The sequence below is a fragment of the Melospiza melodia genome, chromosome 6 (genome assembly GCF_035770615.1).
Source record: "Melospiza melodia melodia isolate bMelMel2 chromosome 6, bMelMel2.pri, whole genome shotgun sequence".
NCBI classification, from domain to species: Eukaryota; Metazoa; Chordata; class Aves; order Passeriformes; family Passerellidae; genus Melospiza; species Melospiza melodia.
Window position 1 is genome coordinate 52,522,958 of NC_086199.1, and position 23,749 is coordinate 52,546,706.

The following is a 23,749-nucleotide window of genomic DNA, read 5'->3' on the forward strand; positions in this document are numbered from 1 at the left end:
ACCAAACTCCAAGGAAAAAGCATTCAAGCATGTTTGGTAATTGGGTGTCTCCATTTGTCCTGTGCAACCTAAAGCCCTCCAAAGGAGCTTGCACCCCCAGACTTGGACTCTGAAAGGCTCAATGGTGAAAAGTACCAGTTAGACATCCAAAATCACCAGGCATCATTCAAAAATCTTTGCTAGGGGCTCGAATTCCCCTGATAAATAAATACATAGTGCCCACTTTACAGCAACAAACTATTTGTCTGTCCAGTGCCACTTTTACCAGGGCAGAGGATAAAGCTTCCAGGAGCAGAAACCATCTCCACTGCCATCCTATAGTGGAACAGAGGAAAAAACAATCCAGCACAGAACACCAGATTTTGTCTTTATCTATTAGCTTTTTCTATCTGCATCATTATCTTCACCTAGCAGGTGTTATTACTGGTCATAAATATCATGCAGTTTCTTTTTAAAAAGCTGATACAAGAGATACAAAACTATGTCTCCCACAGACCCATAAATTCACCAATATCCAGTGTGCTATCTACAGAAACAGACAACACACTGGTACTGTGTTCCAAGGCACAAGTAAGACTCAGAGGTAAAATGTCCAAGACCTGACAGATTAAGATTATTATCATTGTTTGAAGGTTAAAAACCTTCATATCTTACTCTTTTTTTTTTCCTTAAAGGTGTTACAGTTACCAGAAATAAAATACGACTTAAAAAAGCTTTCAAAAATTCTTTCACATGAAAGAATCTGCCTCTCACAGGCAGTGCTGTCAGTGGAACATATATGTTTAAACTTCAGTCAAGCCTTGCAAAGTACAACAGTTTCTCATTATAGGAAGGCCCACATCCCACCACCCATCCATCAAGTTTTATACAAAAATATAGGGCTCCTTTCTCAGAATCATCCATGGTTCATCAGCGCACTGACTATTTCAGTTCAAAACATACTTGGAAACATTTTGCTATTCTCTACCACCTCTTCAGAAATAAGAGTATACCAAAACCACATGAAACACCAATATTCATTCTCTGCTGATTAAAATCAGTAAGATCCACAGTTCTGAAATTCCAGAGTGCTGGGTGGAAACCACTGGGTAACAAATGGTATTTACAAAGTGCTTGCAACACTGTGCCAGCGTAATTGGTACAAAAGGAATTACATAACCAGGCTTTTAGAAAATTAACACACATCTAAATATAGTGTGTGCATATATATATAATATCTATACACTATATATACATATATATATATATATATATATATATATACACAATCCCAGGCACACAGCCTGGGATTCTGGAGCTGAGCACAGCCTGGGCTTGCAGCTGGAACCCCAGGACTGGGAAGGAGAGGTTTTGAGGCCAACACTGCACTGTCCATCTTGTGTCCCATGGCACAGCCCCCACAGCAGCACCGGCCCTCACACACAGCATCCCCAGGAACACTGGGTTTGTGTTCTGCTTGATTTCTGCAGAAAACACCATACAAATGAGCTGGGAGTACAGCCCATTTAGAATAAGAGCCTTCTATTTTCAGGTAGACTTTCACACTTCAAAATAAAAAAAAAAAATAGAAAAAAATGAGAATACATACACCCCCTCACCACAGGTGCCTGAAAGGTAAAATACTTTTTATGCTCTCTATAAAAATAACTGTCTGCTTGTAATGAAATGTCATATTTCCTACATAATATAGAACAATATAGGTTTATACAGCAATCTTCAGTGAAACATCGCTTCATGCTTGAATGATAATGCAATCTCAGCAAAATAAATAAACAAACACAGCTACGACTTTCATATGCCCTTCTATGTGATTATATTTTCTTAATTTGAAATAGTGACTGTCTGGAGGGTTTTTTAAAACATACCAGGGTGTTTCTGAAATTAATCAAGGAAAGAAAGCAAGCATATTTGCAAGTCCAAGAGACAGAAATCATCTCAGAGCATCAAGTAAAGGCAACTTCCTACCTTCAGCAGAACAAAGGCACAAGACACACCTTTGTCAGAGGGAGCATATGTGTAGCTTGATTTTAATTCTTAAGCTGTGGGTCCAAGGAAGAAGCGCCAAACACAAACCAAAGATCCAGTTTGCCAGAACAGACAACAGTAACCATCTAGGTACTGCCTTGTCCCCTCCCTGGCACCATCTCCCCCACCACCAGGGATGCCACTGCAGGGCGATAGAACATAAGTAAATAAAGGAAGTATTAAATGTAATTTACCCCCTAAAGACTTGCAGCTGAGCCAATTATTGAGGATTAGGAGCAGGCCTGATTTTAACAGGCCACAGCTGTAGCCAGTCAGAAGAATGTTATAGAAGAGTGGATTGGTTGGTTATGGGGAACTGGAGTCAGTTGGTCACTGCAAGGATGAGTCAGTGCCTGGAGGAGCTGCCTACCAGAAACGTCAAGGAGGTACAAAACTCTGGCAATATGGAACCCTGGCACTGACAACATGACACCTGGATGCCCTGTCCCCTGAGAGCCCATTCAGCCCTGCCAAGCCAAAAGGAGCTCCAAGAGGAACCAGCAGCCAGGGCTGCCCTGCCACAGGGGCTCAGCACCCACAGCACACACCCTGAGCCACACAGAGAGATTGGAGCTACTCACAACACTCACCATCAGCACCTTCAAAAGAAGCCTCAAATTTAGGGGTGTTTTCACTTTCCCATAAAACCAAAGAAATGGCAATGCTGCTCTGGGGCCAGGCTTTACCTCAACTCAAACCATTCAGATACTTCAGTGCACACTAACCCTAAATGCCAAATGGAATTAGGCACAACAATGTGAAAAATGCATGTATTTTATGATTGGCTTTTGGCAAAAATTAAAATGGATATTATATGTGTTGTGTTATAAAGTAATGCTGTATTAACGCCCTTAATTAGTGTGTTAAATATAGTTTTAGGTTATAAAAATTGTTAAAATAGAAACTATGCTACGTAGGATACTTTTTTTAAAGAAAGGACTCGCAGTGAGATAGCAGCCACAGGACATCTGAATCTTTCAGAGAAACAGAATTTATTGCTCCATTATCAGAAGAAATGAACTTCTTCCCACCTCAAAGGCGCTGTCAGGGTTCAGAGGAAGAAGCTGACACTGCCCAAACAGAATCCTGTGTTTGAATGGAATTTATGCATCATGGATGAGGTGTATGAATATGCAACGGGCTGTTGCTTTTAAGGGTTAATCCTCTGTTAACGTGGGTCCATTTTCAGGCTCGTGCTGCCCAGAAAAGGCACCTGGACCATCTGTAACTCTTTGTCTCTATTGTCTCATATTGTCCTGATTAAAATTGTCCAAATTATTATTACTCTAATTGTATTACTATTTTTATAACCATTTTATTACTATTAAACTTTTAAAATTCTAAAAACAAGTGATTGGCTGACTTTTCACAATAACTCAGGATCAGCATCAGTCCTTACCCCACCTGATTTAGACCCTCAAGTCACATCTTCGTGTGTGGATTCAACGCTCTGTGCATCACCCTCTCTAGCAACTCCAAAGTGAACCTCAGGCTTCTGCCATTTGTAACCCTGAACACATCAGAAGCCCCAGTTAGGAGTAATTCAGAGTTGGCATCAGCTCCATTAATTAAGTGTAATAAAATCACCACCACACAGAAGGAGACAAAATGAGCTGGAGAAGGAAAAGGACAATGCTAGGAAAGGAAGCAAAGGTCTTGCCAAGCCTCCTTTGACAGTGACAACAATCCACAGCACAAAGGGAAATACATGACCATTTGGGATGGAATTTTAAGTGATGAGAAATGTGCACCTGTTGTTAAAAGCCGTATCCCAATCCATCTGGGGAATAATTTTTCTTTAATAGATGCTTCCATTAGTGGAAAAACACTAAAATTCAGTTCTGAATCAACTCATTTTCTGAAGCAATAGGTACATTTTATCATTCACTAGCCTGCTTGAATACCTTTTACTTCTTGGCAGAGAACATACTGCAGAACACATTGCTTTATTGGGAACTTCAATCATTTTTAAAGCTATTTGCTTCAACATGCTTTCATTAGAACCACTGAACAGTCACTCTGGACAAGCAAGTGGAAATTAATCCTGCAACAGCAGAGAATCCAGATTTAAGCTATACCAATTAAAGAACTGAATATTACAGTTTTTTTGCTTTTACCTTGCTATGGGCAAAACCAAATAAAATGAAAACTGTATTAAAAAAAACAAAACAAACAGAAAATCATGCCAGTGCCCTACTTTTTCTTAAGTCACCAGCTTTACAAAATGAAACCAAGATTAGAAGGATGATCCAAAACTAGCAACACTCAGTGTAGGCAGCTCCTAACAGTTGCTGAGGATGAAAACACACGACAGCATCACAAAAACATTCTTGTTCACTGAAGCAGGTGCTTCACCAAAGCTTCTGAGTCAAGCGGGATCCAGTGCACCAAGCCCCTTCCTGCACACTGGTCTCACAATACAAAACAAAACAAAACAAAACAAAAAAAAAAAAAAAAACCAAAAACAAAAAAAAAAAAAAAAAAAAACACAAAAAACCCACAACACCAACAGTGCAAAACACTAGTGATAAATGCCCATTCCCACTCACTTCCACCCTTCTAAAACCACTCCTCAGTCCACACAAGCCACAAACAGATGCGAAAATCCCCAGAAAGATGATTACACTAATTATGGGGATCATCTCCAAAAAAGAATCATTTCACTGCCAAGCAGAGAAATGCTTCAGGTACTTGAGCCTGCCTACCTAGCAAGGGCAAAATGTAGATGTCTGCAGGTGCCACCAGTCTTTTGGTTTGAGCTATGGGGATAAATTCACAGAAATTTCTCTTGATATGCTAAGAAAATAGAAGGCTTCACCTGCCAGGAACCCAAAAGAGAGAGGTCAAAACATCACCCCCTTCTCTGAAAAACTCTGCTACCAGGGAGGACCAAAGAGGTCATGATGTACTCTCATAAGCACGTCTCTGCTTCTGAGCATTCTCGCCACCATGAAAAGACACTGCAAATGTTTTTGCCTTGCTAGCTCCACTCAGAGTCAGTAATAAACAGTAGGAAATCATGTTCAACAGCACAGCTTCCTAAATTATGATTATTCATTGTAAATCACTTTTTACGTGTTGCTTCAAACAGTGTTTCTCAAGAATAAGATCCATCTGCAGTGAAATGCTTGGTGATTTTAATATGCAAACCTCCTACAGAGATGATGTCTCATTTTAATTATTGTTTCGGTTTAATGGGTTTTCATTAAATTAGAGGATGGAGCAATTACCAGGGTGAACAGCTAGTGTCACAAAGGTAAGTTCCCATGACTATACAGCAAAAGCAGTTCCACTAGAGAAGGTGGGAAAACTGTTATTCAACGTAAACTCTGCTTTTGTATCATGCAAAACTACCCCTGGCTATACGTGCTCATTTATTGCTGTCATGTTGATATACATGTTTGTAAACCAGTTTACAAATAGGTATCTCCTAACAAAATTCACCTAGCATTTAAAATTATATGTATCTATAAATAAAAATCCTTTCAGGAAGCCACTGCAAACCCAGCCCTAAAACTCCAGTTGCCAGGAGCAAGAGAATTTTGAGTCACTGAAATCAAACAGAGAATACTTAACAAATCATAGTTTCTCCTCAACCACTAATTTAGCTGATTTAGTGGCTTAGTATCAGACTCTTCACTTCTGGAAAATTGCCTTGACTTGAGCACCAGCTAGAGTGACCACACTCATGCTAATTAAGTAGATGTCAGAGAGTCTTAAGTCCTTTGTTTGCTTTATCGGCATTTCAAACTGCACCTGGCAGCTGAGTGCTCTGGAAGGAGCAGAGCAGAGCACTCTACAAGAGCTGGAAATGAACATTTGCCAAGAGTGAAGGCAGCCCCCAGTGCTTCTGCACCCCCAGCCTGTGCTGGTGAGGGTGCCCAGGATGAGGAGAGAGATGAGAATCTTGATTCCGTGTTTCAGAACTATTATTATTATTGTTGTTGTTATTGCTGTTGTTATATAAATTTATTATTTATTTATTATTTATTATTTTATTATGTATATTATATTAAAAGAAAATGATATCTTAAACTATACTAAAGAAAGAGAAAGGAGACATCAGAAGGCTAGAAAAGAATGATAATAAAAAACCTGTGACTGACCAGAGTCCTGACACAGCTGGACTGGGATTGGTCATCAAGTAAAACCAATTCACATGGAACCAATCAAAGATGCACCCATTGGTAAACCATCTCCAGACCACATTCCACAGCCATCAGATAGTTATTGTTTACATTTCTTTTCTGAGGCTTCTCAGCTTCTCAGGAGAAAAGTCCTAGTGAAAGGATTTTCATAAAACACCACTGTGACAGCAGCCAGCCAAAGGCGCCCGACATGGCTGGGCAAGCACAGTGGCAAAGCCTGTATAGAGAAAATGCACATGGGTCTCCTCCCTCCAGGGCTTCCTCCTTGGCTTTTCCACCCACACGGGCAGAAAAAGCAAGGGAAGCACGGGAAGGAGAGCAAGGGAAGCTCGGGAAGGAGAGCACGGGAAGGAAAGCACTGGAAGGAGAGCAAGGGAAGCTCTGGAAGAAGAGCAAGGGAAGCTCTGGAAGGAGAGCACGGGAAGGAGAGCAAGGGAAGCACGGGAAGGAGAGCAAGGGAAGGAGAGCACGGTAAGCTCTGGAAGCAGAGCAAGGGAAGCACGGGAAGGAGAGCAAGGGAAGCTCTGGAAGCAGAGCAAGGGAAGGAGAGCAAGATAAGCTCTCCAGCAGCACAAGGAGAAGCACAGCCTGTTCCACTGGAAGCCCAGCTGGTGACTGGCACTGTCACACCCCAAGTGGCTGCCATGGCCCAACATCAGACACCTGCAGGCAGCCAAGGGCCTTGGAGCAGCTTTGCTGCTGTCAGCACCAGCCACCCCTGTGCTGAGGCTACACGTCACCTGTTGCTCAAGGCACTTGAACCTTATTTCAAGTATTTTAAGCAGCTGCTGAGCTCGTCTTCTCAAGCAGGCTCTGTTGCTTCCTCAAGGGATTCATGCTGAAATCAAGACTGTTTACAAATGGTTGATCCCTTAAATTAAACGCTTCGTTGAAATGCTCCAGAAGTTCACTATCACTAAAAGCACATAATCTGCTCTTAAATCATGTGAGTTAATCAAATTACATGTGTTGTCAGTTAATTAGTTCAGGAGTTGCTGATTGTATCAACTTTTCCACTGTTTACCTACATTAGATAAGGTTATCAGGTTACTGTTCCTGTACAGATTGCTCTTTGCCAATCTGGAAAATAACATTTTAACAAAAAGATCATGGACTTACACCAGCAAACCTGAACAGAGCCAGTGGCAACACTGGGAAAATTCAGGAATTGCCAAGAACCATTCCCAGGGTGCTATCCATTTTGCTGGAGGAATACTGGCCACTCCAGGGACCTATTTCAAGATTATATTAAATACTAATGTCACACACAAATAACGAGCCACTCAAAAATATGGCTTCATGCAAAAGCAAGCTAAACAATTTTTTCCTCCCCTTCTAGAAAGCATTTTCAAATATGCTTGAAGTCACACAAAAATAATAGAGATTACTTTTAAAAAATGATAATATATACCAAAACTTGACAAAATACATTCTGCTTTGTATAAAGGAAACTTAAGGTGGTACCAGAAGGTGAGAAGTCCCTAGAACAAAAAATCAGACACAGAAGATAAGTTTTGCAAAAACTGTTAATTGTAGGTTTGGTCTTATTTCCCCCCATTATAACTCCATGTGTGTTTGTAATCCAGAAATAAAATATAAGCTTAATAGAAGAGAGAGACTGATCCACTTACATTTTTGAGCAGTATGTAATAATTCTGATTTCTCATTTAGCACTCTTCTTTCTTCCAGGCAATAGTAAATACTAGTCATAATTTATGGCAACAATATTTAGAAAAAAAACAACAAGTACTTCTGAAGTTCTTTATGATTCCTAAGCTTGCTATGAATTTAACAGATACAGTCAACAAATAACCCATTTCAACAAAATTTTAAGATCCAGCTTCCACAGGAGCAGGAAACAAGCAGAATGCTAAGTTACTCTGACTTTGTTGAAAATCCCAGTCTAACTTCAGCAAAGCCATACTGAAATTAGAATTTGCCTCCCTGGTGAAAACCTGCAGTCTTAAATGTGTAAATCAAAATACTACTTGAAATAGTTCATTAAAAGGGAAGTTTCAGCAAAGCAGAAATCTGACTTTGTTTCTTCACTGTGGAGAGAGGTTACACTATCCTAATGCAGCTAACAGACGTGGGTACACCCACACACGGGTTTTCATTTCCAGTCATTTTATCACATGAATAATCCAGCTTAAGGCAATGAAATTATCCTTGGAGTTTAAAGCAAGCATTTGCTGGAGTGCTCTCTTGGTTCACAAACTCTCAAAGACTTGACAGTCTAAATAGTTTTTTAATTACTTTTAAAGCATAGGTCATGTATTGCTAAAAAGTTATGATTTCAGGGGTTTTTTTATACTGTATAAATGATTTATACAAGCATTAAACAACACATGTTTCATGAACTAATTCTCCCTTTTGTTTTCTTACCCCAAGGAAAAAAATCACTTCCATGTTATTGCTAAAGCAAATTAAATCCTGGGTGTCTGTTTTATTTATTAACTGCATGATAATAACATGAGGCATAATACATTTGTGAGAGCCCTTCTCTACTGAAGGATAATTTCTCCTGTCAGCCTCTTTATGTTTATATTCAATATTCTAGATGTCTTTGTTTCTTGGAACGTACACAGGCACACATTTATATTTTCTCCCAAAATAAATATGAACACCATTGGTGAAATGTTTTACAACACCCACAACAAAGACCCATAAATAACTAACATACTTAGTCATTCTCCAGGAGTTTTACATGATTTGAGAGATTTCATAATTTCTTTTAAAAAGTCACAATAATAACTGTTTTATCTTTTTACACCATAATTATGATTTGGACCATTGCTTTTCTTATTTCACCCAAGCATACCACAACTCATGAATAAAATATGACAACTTTGATAGCATCCATTGCTGTGGGTTCATCCGTAACAGGAAACGTGATTGGGGTACTAAGAGCTCCCTTTTCTCCATAAGCCTTTGTTTCTGAAAATAAGCTTTTATTTAAATAGATCTGCCTCGTCTCCCTCCCCTTCTGCATTTCTTGCCTTTAGCAGTAACACCAGCAATAATGTTTACTTTTATTTTTAATGATCACATTTTGAAGCGCTTAGGATGGCACGAGGCAAGGTGGGCAGAATATCCCATCTGAAAGCTGCCATTCAAGACATCAGAAAACATTAAAAGCAATGCCAGTACCAGAGAACAAAAAGCTAAAGCAGAGGACATGACTTAAAGATGAGAGAAATATGAGCGAAACTCCTTTTTTTTCTGGCTCCATAATTAGTTACAATGAAGGAAACCTAAATTTCTTCCACCATTTCCCAAACAAGATCACTGTAACTAACACTGCAGTGTCCTCCTACCACAGCTTGTCAGTACATTCCCTGAAAAGGAAGGTTGGGATAAAGGCAACACACGAGGCCTCCAAATCATCAGTGTTTATCAAATTATTCTACAAATGTCATGTTTTAAGGCTGTGCTGCTTGGCTTTCCAAACAGCACGATGAGCATCTGTGGAGACCTCCACAGACCACGAAAAATCATGACACATGCACACACAAATCCCACTCCCCTCCCACACATCTTGGCTTTATTTTCCCCAGTCCCCAGGAAGAGGCTTTAAAATTTCAGAATTATTCACAATGAGCTGAAGTACAGAGAGAGAAAGAGAGGCAGATATGAATGCCATCTGTGGCCACTCCATCTTAGAAGCAACAAGTATTTGAACTCCAAGATCCAGTTTTTATATCTGTTTCTCTCTAAAAAGATCTTTATGTTCTATATATATTTATGTTACATTCCAGTTCGCAAAAAGTTTTTAAAAAATGAAAATAAAGACGTAAAAGAAGGGGGCTACACAATACAGAACTGAGCTTTACAACACAAATTTATCCCCTCTGGGAGTGTCTGTTCCCACAGATGCCAAATGGAAACCTCACAGCTTCAGAGGAGGAGTCACCTGTATGTGCCGGGGAAGACAGGCTCTGAAACAGCCCCTGCAGCTGCAGTGATCCTGTAAAATTCATCCTATTTACAGTACAGGGGACCCTCAGCAAGCTTCACTGTAATTTAAGAAATGTTACCACAAAGGAGGGAGGATGGGGGACAGAAAAACTGCAATGAGAGGCTTTTAAGAAGCAAAACCAATTCTGAGCTGCTGTACTTACTGCTCTAAAATAGGGATTCACAGATCCCTGTCATCAGAACTACAGGACCAACCATGCTATTTTTGCAGATATGCAGGTGTAACTAAGGACATCATCCCATGTTGGAGAGGGCATCAGGTACCAAAATCAATTTTTGCCCATTCTATTAAAAAAATAAAAACCTAATGCACTCTGTATCTTTCAATAGGCAAAAAAGGCAAGACAATCACATGATATAATACCACAAAACCAGCACAGTATGACATGAATACTTCATGCCATTGATGTGGTGAAAACGAAAAAATAACAGAAAAAATGTCCCCCCTTGTGTACCATTTATACACCTGCACCACAGGTGGCAGGATTGTTCTAGAATTTGGCATAGGTTGAGGTCTCAAGTAGCAGCTAATCTTTATTCTTGATAGACAGTTCCAAGACAGCAGGATTTTTCATCACAGGAAATGGTCCATTCCTGGCTCCTTCATTAGGTCTGGTTGTATATGCCTTTGTGTACCTCTTTAAGGTACACAGTCTTAAAAAGAAAACCTGTGAAAGTAATTTCAAATAACACCACTTCCTTTTAGGCAAAAGATGTAGCTGTGTTTAGAAGTAATGTAATCAAGTAGGCCGAATGTAAATATTTTGCTCAGTTATTAACAAGTTTCTACTAAAATTGGTTTAAAATTTAAGATATCACCACCCTTGGGGTCAAAATACACAATAACAGGCTGCTTTGTTTCACTGCCTACAGTAAGAACCCAATTCTTGAGCAGTGCTTTTCCCATCCTCTGCACTTCAAGCAGCTGTAGCTCAGCAGTGCCCTACAAGTGCTCCAGTTGTGCCCTCTCTAAATGCAGCATCTGTCCAGCAGCTCAGAGCTGAATATGAGGTGCAGGATTCCTCACCCAGGAGCACTCAGGGACTGGCCCCAAGGCAGCACAACCCAGGTGCCAGCTTCCCACAGCTCTGACCAGCACCTGGGCCCACCTGACAAGATGCTACAGAATATTCTCACTCCACTTTAATGCTTGTTTAATAAACAAGGAGCTAATTGCAGGATGGTATGACTGAAGAGTATCCATTTGCCAAAAATCTTTGCATGAAAAAGACAGTTTTTGTCATGTTCTTATTTTGATGAGGATACAAGAAACTCAAACTGTTAGTCCTGCTTTTATCTGAGTTACTTTCACTGTAAGCACCACATGGTGTACAACACCCTTCCCAGCAGTATCAGAAACTAATTTCTGCATCCCCTCTCAGCCCATTAAAGAGTAAAGAGCTTTTCTTCCTTTTCTGCTTATCTTCATGACAGGACTTTGTCAACAGGTTGCCAGAAGCATTCAAGGCTTTTAGCACACTACAGAAGTACTTATCCCACCTCCCCTCTGCACTTCCCATCGTGGCAAATGAAGATAGATAAGCAGCACAATTATTGTCTCCCAGGAAAGCAAAAATAACTGTCAAGGACAGAGGCAATATGTGCTCAGAACTCTCTCCTAATCATGACAGACATGATGGGAAATCCAAAAAATGTCAAGGAACAGAAGGCAGCATGACAGCATTCAGGATGGGGAGGGGAAAAAAGGTAAAAGTAGAAATTGGTCACTGTTGTTTAATGTGACTAGGTTTCTATTTTAGTCTACACTTGCTTGGAAGCAGGGGGCAGGGGTGTTTTAAACAAGAGAATACTGAAGGAGAAACTCTGAAATTATTCACAAGCTATACCTTCATATCAATATGTTGGATAGATTTCACACCTAGACAAGGGTAAAGCACCAATTCTGTAATGCCCAGGAGAGAGGTGGACTCTCAGAAGGGACAGTCAAGAGGAACAGCCCAAATAAAGCAGCACAGAATGCTACCACACCTGAATGTTACCAAGGATGAGGCAAGAGGCTGATCCACACCCCAAGGTGTTTTTACTGACAAATAAAAAGGTTTTCTATCTGATGGCAGCTGCCTCTCCGTCATGAACTCATGACCCTTGCACTGTTGGAAAGGAATGTCTGGTGTATTTTGGGGTTTTTTTCACCAGGTATTGCCCACCATCACTTGAAGCCTAGGACAGGCAACATGGGGTAAAACCCCAAATTTACCCACCCCTATAGGAAGCAGAGCAGGGCTACACAGTGGCACATCAATGGCAAAATACCTCACTCTGACCTTTAAAAAATGAAATAAAAGCTCACAGGTTCAAGAAGCTTGCAGGGTTTCCACAGAGATAAAGCTCTGGTGAGCTGCAGGACAGCTCTGTGAGGGGACACACTGCTGGTTCTGGCCTGCCCCATGCTCAGGCCAGCAGCACCTCAGGCAAAATGCATTTTAAAAGGGAAAAATAAAATCTCATCCAGCTGGAGTGTGGCAGTTGTACAGACATAAACCCAAGTGACACTGGACAATACCTGGTGGAAAAAATAAATTAATAAAAATAGCCATTCCTTTCCAACAGTGCAAGGGTCATCAGCTGCTTTGCCAAGTGTCCCAAAGCAGGTGAAGGAGGGGGCTGCCCAAGAACCCTGGTGTTCCCACCAGAGGGGATGTTTGGATACACCATCATGGGAAAGGTAGCAGAGCTGCTCTCTCCCATGACACCTGAAAGCAGAAGATTTCCAGCCACCATGCTGTGCCTTTGTAATTTTTCTGCTGCTGTGAGGTTTCTGCTCTGTAAAAACAATACTACTGATATTTAATATTTGCTATAAAGGTAGCAGAGGAGATCCCACAAAAAGCAATGACTCTTGTCTCATTATCTCACGTAAAGAGGGACTGACGCCCCAATTCCAAAATTAAAGTTTATCTCTCCTGCTCACTGGGGCAGGTGGTGGGAGGTCTGCAGTAAGAGCAATGACATGTTTCCTCCCCAAGCTGCTCTCTGCTCCCTCTCACCCAGCCCCTGGCTCTGTTCTGAGCTCTGCAGCTCACACACCTTGCACATCACGCTGCCACAACAGAGTTTAACACCTGGAGAGCATTAAAACCTTGGCCATGGCACCCAGGCTGAGGGTGAGAAGCTCAGCACTGTGTCTGTGTTCACAGGGGTCCCAGGATAAGGGAAGAGATGAGGATCTGACTCCATGTTTCAGAAGGCTGATTTATTATTTTATGATATATATTACATTAAAACTATTCTAAAAGAATAGAAGAAAGGATTTCATCAGAAGGCTAGCTAAGCTAAGAACAGAAAGGAAGAAAATAACAAAGGCTTGTGTCTCGGACAGAGTCCAAGCCAGCTGACTGTCATTGGCCATTAATTAGAAAAAACCACATGAGACCAATCACAGATGCACCTGTTGCATTCCACAGCAGCAGATAACCATTGTTTACATTGTGTTTCTGAGGGCTCTCAGCTTCTCAGGAGACAAAATCCTAAGGACAGGATTTTCCTTAAAAGATGTCTGTGACACAGCACCAATGGACAAAGGCAGCAGCCATCACCTGGCCCTGGAATTCAATGAGCACAGCTCAGTGCTGAGCTGCTGCCCCAAACACATTGCCAGGGCACAAGAAGCATTTCCTGAACACTGTCCCACCAGAGGCAGAGGTATTTTGTTCCTGATTAAAAGGGGTGTGTGCTTATCCCATTCCCCCTCTATACTCCTGATGACAAGATCAGTTTAGGCAGTTGTTCTTATCCACCAGCCTAAAACATGGCAAAGTTGGCCAGCGTTCAAACCTCTTCTAGTTCAGCACTGCAAAACCTGACTGAAATTCCTGAAGTAGAATCTGGAAACACTTCTACTCTCTAAGTGAGGAATTAGTCTAAAAAAAGCCAGGATTTGTGAAACACTGAAGGAAAACACCAACAGAGAGGAGTGCACTTCTTCTGGAAGCTCAAGGGTCTCCTGGGACTCACCTCCACCCGCCTTGGAAGTGCAGCTTTGATCTCTCTTTTGGCCTGAAGCAGGACACTCCTTTTTTCCCCAAGAACTCAATGAGTTTCACTCTTTTTCTCACAAAAACATTGCCCTTCTCTACGCTGTAAGACACTTGTTATTCTTTCACCTTTGCTGTAGGAGCCACGAGTGTACAGAAAAGCACTCAGTAGTGTCTACAAGGTGGGAATAAGGAGCATGACTGAACCCTGCTGCAGCAGCTCCAGGGCAGGTGTTTCTCTGACATCCAGTGCCTGTGTAACACAAGGCAAGAAATAGCCAAGAACACAGCACTGCACATCTACAGACTTTGAAGTGTACTCAGTGGTTTCTTTTGCTAAACATAGCACACGTAGTAAAAAGACCATTCCTAATTTAAAGGCTAAGTTGAAAAATAGTGACAGATTGCCAGTAAAGGAAACAGCAAAGCCTTAATAAACTTTCAGGGCTGGGGGGGAACTGTTTCGTAAATAAAGGTTTTAAGTCTCTGTTAAATCCAAAGAGATGTTGCAGGAAGAATTAAAAAGAAATAGGCATAGCTGACAGGTTATAAAAGGAATAAAATCCTATTTCCACAACACAAACTAAGCATGGAACAAAAGTCAGACTGGTTAAAGTAATCACATCTTAAACAGCTAGGCTAAAGACTGCTCTCAGTCTACCTAGAAACAGGATGACCAGTTTTGCCTTATTTTTGCCTCCTTGTGCCTCAGTTATCATCAGAGCTTTCCTGTGCCACTGAATTCAAGATCCTAGGAAGCCAGTCAGGACAAGCCCTGTTCTCTGCTATCTGAAACAGAGAACAGGACTGAGCCCCAGCAAGGAAGCTCAGGGTTCCTTAATGCACTATTTACAATATTTATTATTTGCATTAATTGTATTATCTGCAGTTTACAGTATAATGCTGTTCTGATCCTGTTCATTTCTCATGCCTGTAAGACACCATTTGTAGATGTCTCTCATTCCATGTTTGTCAGATGTCATTGTAAGGCACGTTATTGGGTGAAAAGTTCCTATTTTCAGTATATTTCTTTGATGCAGGTTTTCTACCCAGCCCCACAACCATTTCCTTGACTCCCCTGGCCTCCTAGCTGAAGATGTGGGTCAGACATCAGAGTCTTGGGTGCCCCATTCCCCAAAAGCACCCATCAAGAATCTCCACTCACCCTCCTGTGCCCTTTCATGCTAGAGCAAATCATCCGCCCACAAAGACATCCTCTCCCATGTTTGTGTGTGAAAGTTAATAAAAGACAAATAATTAAGACACCAGAATGTTATGGATCTTAAGAATCAGACTGTTTGCAGAATTGCAATTATGAGTTATACATTTCCTCTAATGCACATTGTCAGCACTTACACTGCTCTGGTCTTTTACTTCCTCATCCCCCTTTCACAGAGAATGGAACTGAAAAATTCAAATAATGGAATTGATCAATCAAAAATCCAGCTGAAATACTCTAACAATCAAAGCCCATGCCCAGCAGGACAACTCAGATGACTACACTTAATTATAGGTTTCTATGCCTTTCTGAATTAGGAACAGATTTGCTTGCCAAAGGCAACCCACATCTCTCAATTGCCACTTTGGTTCTACCACGCTGTCACACAATTTGCAACAGAGCTGGATTTGTTTCTTAGCCTATAAATCTGTTTCACTCAGAAATCTGAGGTTTGGCTGTTCATACCAATATTATTAAAAAATCAGTATACTCCACCAGCTTTACTGGGATGGTCTGTGACTGAAATCACCAACTCTTCAAAGAAAATCCTATCTGCATCTTCTCTAGGGTAAATTAAATCATGACACCACTCCCCAAAAACTCTGTAACAAACAGTATGTCATTTACCATAAGAGAGCTATCACTGATGAAAAGTCAAATTAAAAATAATATTTTCCCCTTTTTTTGCGTATACCTTCATATCACTCCCCTTTTTCATTTCAAGAATGCTCAAAACTTACAGAGCTTTCTCTTTCAAACAGTTTAATTCACAGAAAAAGAACTGCTTAGGAGAATATTCCACATTTTCCTGGACTTACCCTGGACACAAAACTGTCTGGATTGGGGAAAAAAATTACCATTTCTCTACCTCCAAGATGCAAACTTGCTGGAACACACAGAAGAACACTCTCAGTTTGAACAGCTCCAGTATAGCCATTTTAGCAAATTCGTCTCACAAGACAGAAGATGTTCCACAGGGAGCTTTTCTGTAAGCTCAGAGCCCCCATACATGCTGTCAAAGGTGGCAGGCAGAACTGCCACTGTGAAAATGTGGCGAGGACTGAGCAGAGCAGAGCTGTGCTGAAGCACCCCACCTTCCACCTGGAACAGCTGCTCCAAGAGGATAGAGTCCTTTAGAAACTCAGTGCTAACTTCCAGGCCTTCTCTCCTCTGGGAGTGTCATGTTTGTGAAAAATGCATGTATTTTATGATTGGCTTTTGGCAAATATTGAAATTAATATTATATGTGTTGTGTTAGGAAGTAATGCTGTGTTAATTCTCTTAAGTACTGTGGTAAATATAGTTTTAGGTTATAAAAATTGTTAAAATAGAAACTATGCTATGTAGGATACTTTTTTAAAGAAAGGACTCGCACTGAGATAGCAGCCACAGGACACCTGAATCTTTCAGAGAAACAGAATTTATTGCTCCCTTATCAGGAGAAATGAACTTCTTCCCACCTTGAAGGCACTGTCAGGATTCAGAGGAAGAAGCTGACACTGCCCAAACAGAATCCTCTGTTTGAATGGAATTTATGCATCATGGATGAGGTGTATGAATATGCAGCAGGATGTTGCTGTTAAGGGTTAATCCTCTGCTAACATGGGGCCTTTTTTGGGCTCGTGCTGCCCAGAAAAGGCACCTGGACCGTCTGTAACTCTTTGTCTCTATTGTCTCATATTGTTCTGATTCAAATTGTCCAAATTATTATTACTCTAATTATAGTAGTATTTTTATAACCATTTTATTACTATTAAACTTTTAAAATTCTAAAAACAAGTGATTGGTGTTTTTCACAATGTTGGACCAAGGTTTTTTGTGGATCTCTGTGGAATAAAGTATTACTTCTATTTTAGACATACCAATCTCCCATACACTCCAAGTTCTATCCTGGTTTTACTGTATGACAAGATAAAACTCAAAGTTGAGTGAGTATCTCCTGGTTGCAGCCATAGGACATGGCCCACAGCCAGGCTGTAGCTGTAAAGTCACCTCTGCTAGTAAAAGGGAATCCCTACAGCTGCCATCACACTGCTGCCATTTAACAAGTCACAGATAGGAACAAGGAGGAAAGAAGACAACAGGGCAGCTCCAGATCCCATCCCAGCTGACAGCAAAGGCCTTCAGTGTTCCCATGACCCAAGAGCTGATGAGCTTTGCTGAAGGCAGCAATTTTCCTGAGCCACCTTCCACAAGTTTCACACTAGAGGCTCTACTCAAGCAGAGGGCTATTCCTGTGTGCATTAGCAAAAAGCATTTCTGTTCTGGGAATTAAAAAAAGCTTTATGTACCTAACTACAGTCTTCAAACTATTTATTCATTTCATAGTGTGAATGTTTGTTTATTGCTTCCCATGAGCATCTATCCTTCAGCTCATCCATTCATATGGATTTTCTAAGTTCCACCTTTCTTATACCAGTCCTAAGTTCCCAAACTACAGAGGGAGAAAAGAACAGAATATCCAAAACATCTTCACCATTAACCTTTCAAAGCTACTTTCAGTATCAGTGGTCTCAATCCAAGTCCTGACAAACACATCTCAGACTTCTTCCCTACAGCTCTGACCCCCAGTCTGTGAAAACTCACCACAACCCACATTGCAACTCATCAGTGTGGTTGCAATTAACTGTGTGGAACAGCAATTGGAATTATTAACATATTTAGGCCACTGAAGTCCTTAGAGGATTGACTACAATGTATTATTTGTCCATAATACACAAATCTGGACTCAGGGTATCAAGAGAAAAAAAACTGATATCTTTAAATGAAAAGAATCAATGCTGCTCTTCTGGACACTAATTTGGGAATCAGTGAAAATTAAGCTACTTGTTGTATCATAAAAGACAGAAGACAAATCCTGAGGTGGTCTCCAGAAGCAGCTCTGCTCTGACTCCTGAACTGGCCTTGGCCAGATAAAGAATGAACCAAGATTGCAGACCCACTTCCCTTGTTATTTACAGCAGAGCCAGCCAGCACTGCAGATCCAGAACTGAATGAGATCATAATCATCTGCCTCTAAAAACAGCTACAGAAGACAGATAAGAAAAAGGGTCTTCAACATTGACTAAACCAAATTAAAAAAAAAAAAAAAAAAAAAAAAAAACAGGAAGCCTTCACAATAAAAATGTTTCCAATAGTGCTTTAATTCACATGTTAATCTCAAGTCATATAAATGTCTTTCCTGCCTAATTAGCACATAGTAGCAACTCAGTACTTCCACCTCCAGGACACTGTCCCTTAATCTAGTCCTTACCTTAATACATTGTAAAACTACATCCAGAATCTCATTCAGTAAAAATACAAAAAAATAACAATATAATTTTCAAACACTTCACAAACTTTATGTTAGAATACTTAATGAAGGGGGAAAAAACCACAAAGTGACTTATCTTGCCCTTGATACTTAAATACAGAAGCATTCTATTTGGCCCCCTTAGCAGTTTTCACAAAGTTGATGAAAGGTTTGTTACATTACCAATCAGTGTTGACACATGAAATGCCTTCTCATAGTTACACAGCTTTAGCTGTGTGTCTCTCTGCGTGTGTAAGATCACAGAGAAAAAAATCCCACAAGCCCATCCACTGGAACCACTCTAACATATTTAGTGAGAAATAAATATCAGGGCGTATTGAAAACATACCCAAAATTCCCTTGCAACTACCTGACAGCACACACACAAAAAATAGCGTCTGTATTTCAAGAACTAATTCCAAGAAACAGACATAAAAGAAAGCAATAGTTAGGTAAGACCACCATTACAGGGAACCCTTTAAGCATCAAAGCTCTCCTGAGCTCATGCAGACAGAGGCAAGATAAGAAAGCTGAGGATATTTCTCTCACCTTGGAATAAGAAGGCTTTGCTGGCATTGTGCAGTCCTGACACTTGTGTTACCCCCAGGGTTGTATTCACCAGATCCAGCTCTGTGATGATATCAATTTGTAAGTCAGGATCCATTCCAAATCCTACAGCTGTTGGAGACAGAGAGAGTTAGATCAATTTTTATTTCAAATCAGGTAATGGAAAGAACAGAGAAGAATATCTAGCACAGACATTTCTAGTCCCTTCCCACTCACACACTGTACACAGTAATTACTTATAAGACAGTAACTGAGAGGCAGCAAAGAGAAGATATTCTATTCCAAGTCTTTCAATTAAGCTATTTCCTTCTCAGAGATTTTACTGTGCACATTAAAACATTCTAGAACTGATACATTTATCCAATATCTTCAAAAGGTTCAAGAGTAATAAATAAAGACAAGCATAACCACCTAGGCCAAACCATGAGAGAGATTTGCAGCATTCATCTATTAGCTACATTATTTCCAGGGAGATATGAGGGCTGAAAACTCCTCTCACATTTCCTACCTAGCTGTGACCAAATGAGCAGGTCCACAGCTCATCACATAAACCTAATCCATGTTCCCAAGTGGACCAAAGGAGCATGGAGCAGATGTGGCAGCAGGGCAAAGAGCACCCTCCTGTAGGCTAAGAGCCTTGGGTAGTAAAAGGGAATCAAGGTATTCGATTCCCTTTTTGTTTGATACTCAATCACCAAGGTATTTGACACTGCCTCTGCTGCTGCCAAAGCCCACACCCACTCACTCCAGCCAGGTGCACCTCTGGGCTGCAGGAGCACTGCTGGGAAAGCAGAAATCTAAACCTGACATTCATAAAAGGCTTATGCCCAGGAAAAGCCTGGATACTCTCAATCTACTAGGGACCTGATGGGCTTGACATAAAAGACACAGACTCCAAAAGTTTGAAAATGCTGTGTTGAGGAGTGCAGGGCAGTCTGATGGTTAGCACACCAAATTCATCAAAAACAGCTCATTTTTTTAGGGATGGGAAGAGAGCAGCCTGCCCTCAGTGTTTCTCTCAACACAGCAGTAAGAGTGACGTGAGATCTGTGCCTGAGACACAGGTCAAATAGCTTGTGTGGAATCCAAACACTTTCCTAATTACATTTTTCACTAACATCATTAGTAACAAGTCCAAGAATGAAATCCTGACACAGCTGAAGTCAATGCTAAAAGTCCCATTGACTTCCATGGAGCAAGGACATTACCTGTAAAGCACGTCCAGATTGATTTCCACTAAGTAGACTTCACATTCAGGCCTAAATTGATTGATTTGTTATTCCAGGACTACACTTCTGGATCATTTAAGCAGCAAGTACTCTAGTTTGATTCTTTGAAAGGCTCTGAGAAATTACTGAGGTGTACAGAATGAACAAGAAGTTACATATACTACTCATAAATCTTCTGTACTCCAGAACTTTCTCTTTTCCTCAAGGATGAAAAGTTGATGGAATAACTTGTTGTGCTAACATAGAGGATTCTACTCCACCAGGGACTGAGTACTAAAAAATACTGAAAATACAGCTTTAGGAGGTCTCTAGCAACCTTACTCTACAAGGAAAATTAAGATCTAGAGGCATCTGATGGAACTAAAGCTCCAAGAGTGCTGACACATCCACACACCCAGTGCTTACATAAGGATATGGGGATAAACACATTTTTGTAGAAAATTGGAATTGGGAGAATATTAGAGAACCCAGATAAACTTCTCCAAAGGTAAAAACTTCCCAGATAATCAGCAACATCATCGGGCTTTTTGTACTGTCTGTCTTTCAGCACAGGCACTGAATGACCGCAACTGACAACATCCACACTGGTGACTACAAACACCTCCCCCTCCTGGAATAAAGACCAGAACCAAAACAAGAAAGCATTTGTTATTCTTCAAACGTTTTCATTCAGCAGAAAAGCAGCACCATGTAAATTGTGTGAATTTACCTAGCAGCAAAGACAAGTGTTGGCTGTCCCTGTGAGAAACAGAGTATGCTGTCCCTCATTAGGAAGGGCTTACATCTATTCAGATCAGCAATAATCTACTGATATGAAGGGAGGTCAAGTAGGTACTAAAACTTGCTCAACAGAAAGGACAAACTCTGTTCAGTAAGACAAATCTCAAACCCATTAAAGTAAGTGAAAGCTCTGTCACAGCCATCAACAGGGTGGGGACAGAAACCACAGCGAGCAAGTATAGGCACTCCCATAAATCACAGCAGCTCCACTGCTCTATTAAAGCTGTTTATTCCACCCTGAATACCCAAGGCTCAACAAGTATACATCACTGTAGCTCCACAGGCTTCGATTTATGCCGGCAAAGGGTCCTGTGTGACAGCTTCAGTGTGTTCTCTTCCAGCTTTTAAAATACTTCTGAAAACAGAGACCGTTTCTTATGTCACAGTAACTATTTAGCAAGAGCCTACACTGCTTTAAATACCTAGTCATTTTCCTGAGCTGGGTCTTCAAACGGCAGCAGGCACTCAAATGCCGAGTTAATAATTAATAAACAACAAATCAGCAGCTTCAGTATGATAACCAAGTCTTCCTTTTCCCCTGTGGTCTCCCCCAGTCTATCAGAAAGATACCACATGCATATCAACAACACTTGCATCTAGTATTTCATGCTGTCTCTCTCCAGTGGAACAAGTAGCTGGAAAGGCCATCTCTTTCTGAAGTCAAAATTAAGCATGAAGCAGTCTGCTCTCGCTGGAGAGCTGTGCAATGCCTGGGCCCGATTCTGGATGATGTTGGTTTCAATTCCTATTTAAAGTAATTGGGCCATTCCCCTTAAATCAGTGGCTTACACAAGCAACAGTCCAAATGCTTCAGGCAGGTGGGCGGGAGCAGAAATCATCTCAGGACTTGGTGGATTCTGCCCAATGTGAACTGAAGGCACTACAGTAGATTAGAGGATTAAGCCATATAATTATGAATGATGTCACCAGGAAATCCCTAAAAGAAATTAATTCTGCCTTACAGCTCTGGCAGCTTTTATTCTCCGCTTCTGCCTTTATCACTTACACCCAAGCACCAGCAATCATGCCATGCTCCATCTAGCTAATGTGCAGCCATGCAACACATGCAGCACATTTATAACGGCCTCGACATGTGTAACGCGCTGTTTGCGGATGGGAAAACTTTTACTTAAAGCACGCTCAACACAACCAAGCCATTTGCACGTACCCACGTGAAACCAGTAAAATAGTAAAGAAGAGGCTCTAGAACAGGCATTTTGCTCTCTCCTCTCACAACTTCGATGGCAATTGTTGCACACACAGAACTTTCCAAGTAGCAGAGTTTTGGGTCCTGCTGACCATTTAAAATCTCGGTATGCACTAGCAGGGGTAACACCACTGTGAAAGGGACAGGTACTATTTTCTTCCAACTATTTTTATGCCGCATCTCTCTGTAGATTTTGATGAGGTTATAATTACTATAAGAATTCAATTACAAAACATTAATTCCTTCGCATTTTGATAATTGTGCTGGGCGGTTTCCCTGAGAACAGCTAGAAAGGAGAAAGGAGAAACGTGTCCCTCAGCAGCTCCAGCCGAGGAGGAGCGCTGCCCGGGGACCAAGAACAAAGCCTTCGCAAGGAACAAGAAGCGCTACTTGGGTCGCGCAAGGCTGGAGAGACAGCGGAGCCGGCTGGAATAACGCGCTGCCAGCCGCATCACGCCCATAGCGCCGCGCCCCGCGCCCGGCACCGCGGGCAGCGCCGCCGGGACACGGACACGGCCCCGGACCCTCGCCGGCCGCCGCTCCGCTCCCGGTCCCCGCGGGGCTCAGCCCGCTCGCCGCTCTCGCAAAACTTTCCCACGCCCGCCCCGGCCCCCGCGGAGCGCCCGACCCACCGAGCCCCACAGAGAGAGCCCGGCTGCGTCCCACAGAACCCGGCTGCGCCCCGCGGAGCCCCACAGCGCCCGGCTGCGCCCCACAGAGCCCCACAGAGCCCAGCTGCGCCCCGCGGAGCCCCGAGCCCTGCCCGGCCCCTCACGGCCGGGGCGGCTCCCGCGGCCACCGCCGCCGCCTCCCCGTAAAGTTTCCGCCCGCCACCGGCGCACCCCGGTCGGCGGCCCCGGCCCTCGCTCCCCAGGGAGGCGGCTGGGGCGGACCGCAGCCCCGCCACGGAGCCCGGCCCCTCACCTGCCCCGGCGGCGGCCGCACACGCCCAGAGGAGCAAGAGGAGACCCATCGGCGCGGCGCGGGCGGCGGCGCCCGCTCCCTCGCTCGCTCTCTCCCTCCCCGGCCGCCGGCAGCTGCTGCGGAGCCGCACCGAGCCCAGCGGAGCCGAGCGCAGCCTCCGACGCGCGGAGCGGCTCCGGCAGGAGGCGGCGGCGGCTCCGCCCGCTGCCCAGGCGCGGCCCCGACGCCCCCGCAGCGGGGGCTCCCCGCCCGCCCCCCGCCGTGACGCGCACCGGCCCCCCCGGGCCTCGCCAGCGCCGCCGCCCGGCCGCGGCTGCGCTCCGAGCGGAGCGGCCCCGCCGGGAACCCCGCACTGCGCACCGGGCCCGGTCCCATAACGGGAACC

General features: G+C 42.5%; 1 protein-coding gene across 7 annotated transcripts in view; it reads right to left on the reverse strand.

The window, feature by feature from the left end:
- The window catches only part of NELL1 (neural EGFL like 1), a 275,787-nt gene extending 252,262 nt beyond the window's left edge, over nucleotides 1–23,525 (reverse strand). For 6 of the 7 annotated variants that reach the window (XM_063158166.1, XM_063158163.1, XM_063158162.1 and 3 more), the window contains exons 1-2: nucleotides 23,365–23,525; nucleotides 19,207–19,335 (exon numbers count right to left, since the gene is read on the reverse strand). In XM_063158166.1, the coding sequence (XP_063014236.1) occupies nucleotides 19,207–19,335; nucleotides 23,365–23,413 (178 nt within the window). In that variant the 5' untranslated portion in view covers nucleotides 23,414–23,525. The remainder of the gene's footprint in view (nucleotides 1–19,206; nucleotides 19,336–23,364) is intronic. The other variant, XM_063158160.1, reaches the window with a different exon arrangement.
- Between the last annotated feature and the right edge of the window lie 224 nt (nucleotides 23,526–23,749).